We start from the raw sequence: 7,355 nt of genomic DNA, 5'->3' as shown, positions 1-7,355 counted from the left end.
GAGAAAACTCTCAACTTCTTGGTTATTTCCCGATCATTTCCCACGCAAAACTGTCAAGTCGTAAAATAAAACCACTAACGACTTGACGAAATGGAAGTTTGTATGCTTGTTAGTAATTGTTTGGCATCACGTCCACAAAAAACAAGAGGCGTCGAACAGCGGTTGCCTGCGGGCACATTCTGAATGTCACTTACGTCCGGCGTGCAGGCAGAAGTTGCCATCAGTGTTCTATCGGCTTCGGCGAACCGCACCGTTAAGCCTTTGATGTGTGTTCAAGTAAGATGTACAAAGGTATAATGTTGGGGTAGTTACATGTATGTTATGTTTAGAAGTTAAAAAATGTGTATCTCTGGACATGGTCCAAAATACAGTTTACCGATTGAAATTCGCAAAACTATAATTGTTGGTATGTTGTCTGAGTAAATTGATAAAGAAGATTTATGCAAATAGCATTACTTCATGTATATCTACAAAAGATAGCTTGGTTTAGGACAAGGACGATCGTATTAAGTATTGACTGCCACGAGGAGTTATGAAATGTTTTTTGTTATTGGCCTTTCTGGTGGATTTTGGAAGGACGCAGTTTATTCCAGGTATTCAAATATCACCGTTGCGCGGTGATTACTTTTCTGCAACACATAGTGGTTATAGTTAGCCTAAATTGGACAACTTAATAATAAAACTTTTGCATTTATTTTAACATTTGCTGTCGTGTCAGTTATTTTAGTTATGATGCTGTTTTTTATGACCGCTTTTTTACTTTGTTGACAGTATGCACTCCCAACCTGTGTAATTACAATTCAACATGCGTGGAAAGACCAATGGAGCCTGGTGGGTTTATTTGCATATGCAAGGATGGCTACCATGGAAAAACCTGCGCTAACCGTAAGTTACATGTATAGAAATCTTAATTTACAAAGATAAACTTTTTATGCTGGGGAGATAACGAAAGATACATGTTGCTTAATTGTCGTATTTATTTTATTGGAAGAACCCACCAAGATATTATGGAAAGGCGATTGTTGAGGATGTAAATATTGCGTCGTTAATCATGCGACAATTTCCCCAGTTTCTGTCTGCGCAAAAACCAATTCATCAACATAAACGTTGACGTCAAGTTTAAACACAATATTTCTAAACAACGGTTGCCCTAGAGTTCGTGTTTGTTTACCAAGGATCGACCTGTGACGTTTTAAGTTGCAGTGACAGTGTTTTTATACAGCAGGCAATAATGAAACGTAGTGGTTATGGTTTTAGTTTTAAGACAACGTACGCTAATTGGTGCAGGTGATATACTTTGCTTTTTAATTGGATAAAAGCTTATTCCAGTGGATCGGTTGCAAAACTTACTGTTAGCTGTAGTGTCTCCTTGTGGAAAACCAGAGGTTCCACACAAATTGTTGGAAAACAGCAATAGTCAAAACAAACTACCAACTGCACATTAGCTTACACCACTACGTAGCATTGGTAATAAAAAATGAGCAACGTAATGCCAAAATAACAATAAACGAAACAATATAAAATTGTCCCATGCTTGGATTGCAACAAAATCGAAATTAATAACCTAACAAAGGGTTTTAGCGTGCATTGTTACGTTTAGTGTTACGTCACAGTCGACATTTTGGCAGCTGAGATTCATAAACCAGTGTTTGATGATGGCAAATTTGCGATAAGAGGGACAGGTTTTATGTAACTTGATACCCTTGCGTACGCGCGAGGTACAAATCGTTTCTATTATTGCGTTAGAATGAATTGAACAAATTGCTTCTAACGGCAATTGCTGTCGTAAATTCGACAATGAAATGAACTGTACGCGGGAAAGTTACTTCTAAACGGAAATGCTGACATTCGAAAGAGTGTCGCGAAATCTAATGGGTCTTGGTTCGGATAATTAGGTGTTAATTGATTGTAACGCATTATTGTCGCATCAGATTGCATGTCCTTTAAATTAGTGCTTCCCAACCAGTGGGTGGCTACCCATTGGTGGGTCGCGAAGCATTTCTTAATGGAACAGTTTTCTATTAGATCACGAAAATATTGTATTATCATTACGTAACATTCGTTTGGTCATATCTCATTGTGGGTCGCACAATAAAACTTGCATTAAAAGTGGGTCGCGAACTGAAAAAGGTTGGGAAGCACTGCTTTAAATAATGGAACTATTTGTTATTCGTGTGTTATAAACCACATCTTAGTGGTTTGCTGTCGTCGTAGAATGATCCGGTATCATCACTGTTGGCTTACTGGCTGTTTACGAATGTAATAGATTGATTTATTGGAAGATAAGATGTGTCATACGTAATAACCAATATCTGTAAATCGTAAAACACATCCCAGGAATTGCGTACAGACAGAAGATAAAAATGGTCATAGTTATAACATTAGACCAGTGATTCCCAACCTTTTTGTGGTTGCGTACCACGTGGAAGTAAACAATTTCGACGCGTACCACCTAGTTAAGTGTTACAATTTAACCAAGGGGATGAAGTAATGAACATTTTGAAATCAGTTATGATGTTTAAATTCGAACTATATCCGAAAATTAAAGAAAGTTGCTCGCTTACCACCTGGAATGTCGCCGCGTACCACCGGTTGGGAAACACTGCGTTAGACACTTTACAATGTAGTCGTGATGTTTATTTCACCACCATTGCCAAAGTACAAAACCAGTAAACAAAATTTACTTGATTTTCCGCAAACTACTTAAACTGGAATAAATTCCATATACTTAACTTTTCCAGCAACTTATCATGTTTTTCGTGAAAAACAACCTTTTGTGTACCTCGTTTTTTGTCAAATGCAGTAGTTTGTCCGAATCGAGTTTTTCTGTCCAAATATAAACAGGCAACTTGTTGGTGAAATCTTTGGGTCTAATTATTGTTTCATGTGTTTTGAATCCTTCTTTTTAACCAACGTTTACTTATTTCTACGAACACGTTTTTTCAATTTTTTTCAAAACAAACTTTGTTATGCATGTTGCAGGACTACCAGAAGTCGATTGTCTGAGTGACCGGATAGTACTGAAAGTTGATAAAGGACTGGTAGCAGAAGAGGCCGACTTCGTGGATGCGAAAATCGTATTCCTCGGCGAACAAGCTTTCAACCAATCAGACTGCGTGTCACGTGATACAAACAACCAATTAGTGGTCGAGCTACAAAGTCCCTTTGAAAAATGTGGGACAGACGTAATTTCTGTAAGGTTTTGTTTAATTCCCAATAGTTTTATGACTTGCTAAACCAGTGTGTGCTACACAGGACGGCGTAAATGTGGAATACCGAAACCGGTTGTATCTCGACACAACTCGCTCACCATTGGCGCAGTATCAACATCGAATGGTTCTGCTGGATTGGTCATGCGTTTATTCCAGCAAATATCAAGTATCGTTACCTTTTGGCATCAGACCGGCTGTAAAGTAAGTTTTGTTTCGTGTTTATCCACGTATGTGATAAAAGTGATACTGTACACACTGTTTGAGACAGCGTAATATAACACAATGACCAATTTCTGTTTTTACATAATTTTACAACGCGCAAATAATAAGTCAACAAAATGGGGATTGACCCATATGCAGGTAATTCTATCGCAAATACACAATTAACCCAAAGAGAACATTTGGGGCAAGATTCTCAAAACTACACTAAGAACGGGTGATATACATTCCAAGTGGGTCGTGGTTTGGAATGCAATCCCACCGTTAGATGAACCAACATCACCCCTGCTTCTTCTTTATAACTGCAACCATTCGTGTGAACTGTATTCCTTAATTCGTATTTTATATTTTCACCAGCAAACCGGAACGCCGGGTTGCATTTGGTCGATTCACAGTCGATTTGAGCGTCTACACTAATGAGGATTACCTCCCTGCATCGCGTCTTCGTACACCTGCCACACTCAGCTCGGGTCAAAGGCTCTTTGCACAAGTCGAGTTAATGTCGTCACAACAGCCTGATCTAGTTGTGACGTATAAATCTTGCAGGGCAACAAACAGTCCACTGGAGGGAGTAAATGGGACATTGTTTTCACATGAACTCGTTAATCGTGGGTAAGAATTGCATGTGGTTAAAAAAAAACGTTTTTTATTTTTGAACATTTACGATGTTTGTGTAAGTGGTCTTTTAATTTTGTAGTTGAATCGCTTGTTGCATTCGAAATAATTATTTTGTTACAATTAACAGCATTAAGGAGTTCCATGTTAAGAATTGGTTATGCGGTGGAAGACAATATAATTCCGTGTTACGCCGTTTGTGCGCAACCTGATATAAAATATCGATTTGATAAGAAAATTAACACAGTAAAATATGAAAATGACAGTACCCATAATACCGAATAGATTTTTAATATTAAATATTCTTAATGTAGCGCATTTCCTCAGTGGTAGAGGATAAATATAAATATATTCGTTTGCTTAGGTGTCCGAGCGATCGTGATCCAACGGTGAACCTCATATCGTCCGGCGAAAGTCAGAAAGCTAGATTTTCGTTTCGTATGTTTATGTGGTCAGGAGAAAAGTTGCCTGTCTATCTCCATTGTGTCGTCACAATCTGTAACGTCACCCTCTACGAAAGCGTGAGTGCATGTTTACAATTGCAAAACCACAATACCCGAGTATCGAAATTATTCAAATTACCACTTGCTCTGTGCACGGATAAATTGCATGCGTTTAATACCTCTTCTGAATCAAAGTAACTAAAGCTTCCATACTTTTTCATTTGTAACAATTCTGTCCTTCGTCTAATTTCTGAATCAAAACTTACTTTAGGCTTGTCAGCCACCATGCGTGTCCACGTCTGGTTCTCGAGAGCGCCGTTCAGCGGACGATAATGCGGCCAGAGAACCGGATTTGTTGTTGGCGCTCGGCCCCTTCCTGATCACAGAGGATGAAATTTTGCCGACCGAAAAAGTTGTAGTTTACAACACAACGCAGCGCACAGTTGCAACCAAAGCTGCAAATTCCGCAGGTAAACATGTTTATTTTTGCATTATATAGTTGTTAGCATCAGCGTATTGGAGACGGGTTATTAGGCTTTATTACGGCTTATTAAGTTTAAGTAAAATTTTTTTTTTTTAAAAGTATTTTATTCTTCTTTTGAAAAAATTCAGTACAACAAACAATCAAATTTCCCTCGTTTCGCAGCTTATATTTGTAGGTGCGAAATGGCAATATGTAAGCTGGCAACGTGTTCAGCTAACGCAACAAACAAATTGCTCGTTGAAAAAATACCGAATAACGTTTGAACATTTTCACAGATGCAGCAAAGCCGGAGTATTACGTATTAGCTGTAATCGGCGCCTTTGGAGTTATTTGCCTTGTCGTAATCAGCCTTCTCGCCTATCGTCGTTACTGGCAAAACAGTGGCTACAACATAAAGAGGCAAAATCGTATGACGTCATCAGACGAGGATGTATCGTTTCGATCCAACGCGTCAGTAAGGACGATATCACACGGTCAATTTGAGGAATATCGTGAAGCGCCGTAAGATCTTTCCTTGAAACTTTACAAACTTAAGTGCGAATATGTTGCTGAGAATAGGTTATCGATTGATGGTCTTTTAAACTAAGAGCAACATAACGAAATATTCTATGTGTAAACATATTTTTGCACTTCAAAATCGAATTATTACAAAATATTTTACGTTATTTTTGCACGTTTTCTTTTTCCTCGACTGTGTTGTCTTATCATTCGTTAGAATAATAAACATGAATTTTTAAACTGTTGTGAAAGTTAGTCAGATACCTACTTTTGTATGTCTTCAACGTTTCTGAGTTTATATAGCGTTTCTAAATAAGATTGGCCACTGCCGGTGCTTATTTGGCGATCTTAGGCATCACATATCGATTATAAATTTATGAACCTTACCATGCAGTATATCAACCGCTAAGATTCTGCATTGTCTGATAACGGTGTTCGAGATTAGCTTCAATATGGGTCTTGCACTTCAAGTGATTTTGGAAGTCATACTGCAATACTTTGCCATACATCCCGGATTGTGTTGCATCAGAGAGTAAATTCCTAAAATGCCTATAGTCCGAGGATTGTAGTAATTTACCATTATAATGTATGTTGCAGTCAAGATGCAATGGTGAATACAAAAAGCTGTATATATTTTGGTGTGCGTAAACACGCGAAGTTACTAACATTTTAACATATTTGTAAAATGGCACTCGGCGTATAAAATGTTGCCGACCGCTGGCTTGCAAAAATGTTTAGGGCGCCTGGAAAGTTGTGCGTTTGGGAACCATTGTAACTTGACAACAGTTTACCAACTCCTATCGCTGAGTCTCCGCATATGAATCGGAGCAGTGATCCTGTGTACATTATAGTATGCCCTTTCGACATCCATGAAAAATGTCCAACATTGATGCGATGACAGTTGATCTCATTTCATACTTTCCACTTATTGTTCAGAAGAACAAGGCAGTATACATTTTTGTGTAAAAAAATCTGTTATGCAACTACAGCACAACTAATTACAAAATAAGGTCTTGACATGCGTGTGTAAGTTGTACACATCGTTTATCAATCAATTGTGTTTTCCATAAGGCTCGCCCCAATTTTGACAACACCATGCAAAAAAAATTGAATCTATTACGTAACATTGATACAAAACACGTTATTTAGCACTGATATTGGTTGAACAAAGGGCTAACAAAATACGCCCTTAAACAAAAAAAAGTCGACCCTTTTATGTGATTCACTTTCTGGTTCATTGGTTGACCTTTACACAGATATGAAAATTATGAAAACATTACATACTTATATTCATGTTCACTCTGATCCTTTGCAACAAACATAACTTCTGCTCACAAGTCTTCACATAACAAACAGGAATATTACTGGACTAATTGAACAGTAACCATAACCCCCTTGCGCTCCTACATGACTCCTTATCGTCCATAAAACATCGTACATTCATGGTACATACAATGCCTTTACAACAGGAACTTATACACATTTCTGCTATTTAAACGTTATCTTCCTCCATGCTTACTATCGCATTGAACACATATGCTCGCTTGTGCAGTTGTCCTTTTTTCCTGGAGGGTTTACGCACGCATTCACGTAATAAACCAGCACCCCGAAAGCAATCAACTCGTTTGCAACCAAGATAACAACGTGCTAGTATCAACGATTTGTCTGGACCCCTACACTGCACTAGAACACCACGTCTTTTTAATCAAGAAATTACATTTTGTGAAAAAAAAAGTTGTCTAAAAAGATTCCGAACCACTACATTGTATTCAATCTATTTCTATACCTAACGTTTAAATTTGTAGCTTGACTTACAGTTTTACATATTTTTTTTCGTCAACTTTAACAAAAGATAGTTTTATCTGAAATTATATTGGAACAACG

The 7,355-nt window shown here is 37.8% G+C and overlaps 1 protein-coding gene across 1 annotated transcript; it reads left to right on the top strand.

The window, feature by feature from the left end:
* Window positions 1-473: 473 nt before the first annotated feature.
* On the top strand, window positions 474-5,478 carry LOC145907040 (pancreatic secretory granule membrane major glycoprotein GP2-like). The gene is made up of 8 exons (XM_082994479.1): window positions 474-593; window positions 772-885; window positions 2,983-3,194; window positions 3,256-3,413; window positions 3,789-4,043; window positions 4,411-4,567; window positions 4,761-4,959; window positions 5,249-5,478. Exons 1-8 carry the CDS (start codon window positions 533-535, stop codon window positions 5,476-5,478), a joined length of 1,386 nt encoding a protein of 461 aa, XP_082850605.1. The 5' UTR covers window positions 474-532.
* The last annotated feature ends 1,877 nt before the right edge of the window (window positions 5,479-7,355 follow it).

This window comes from Ascidia mentula, chromosome 6, assembly GCF_947561715.1.
Source record: "Ascidia mentula chromosome 6, kaAscMent1.1, whole genome shotgun sequence".
Classification (NCBI taxonomy): Eukaryota; Metazoa; Chordata; class Ascidiacea; order Phlebobranchia; family Ascidiidae; genus Ascidia; species Ascidia mentula.
The sequence above is the reverse complement of the archived record's forward strand: the minus strand, read 5'-3'. Positions and strand labels throughout refer to the sequence as shown.

What these genes read in the sequence shown, in the direction of transcription:
- LOC145907040 (XM_082994479.1), top strand. Translation starts at nt 533, where the DNA reads ATGAAATGTTTTTTGTTATTGGCCTTTCTGGTGGATTTTGGAAGGACG. An exon ending in TGGAAAAACCTGCGCTAACC is followed by an intron (nt 886 to 2,982) that starts GTAAGTTACATG and finishes TGCATGTTGCAG; the next exon opens with GACTACCAGAAGTCGATTGT. An exon ending in ACGTCACCCTCTACGAAAGC is followed by an intron (nt 4,568 to 4,760) that starts GTGAGTGCATGT and finishes AACTTACTTTAG; the next exon opens with GCTTGTCAGCCACCATGCGT.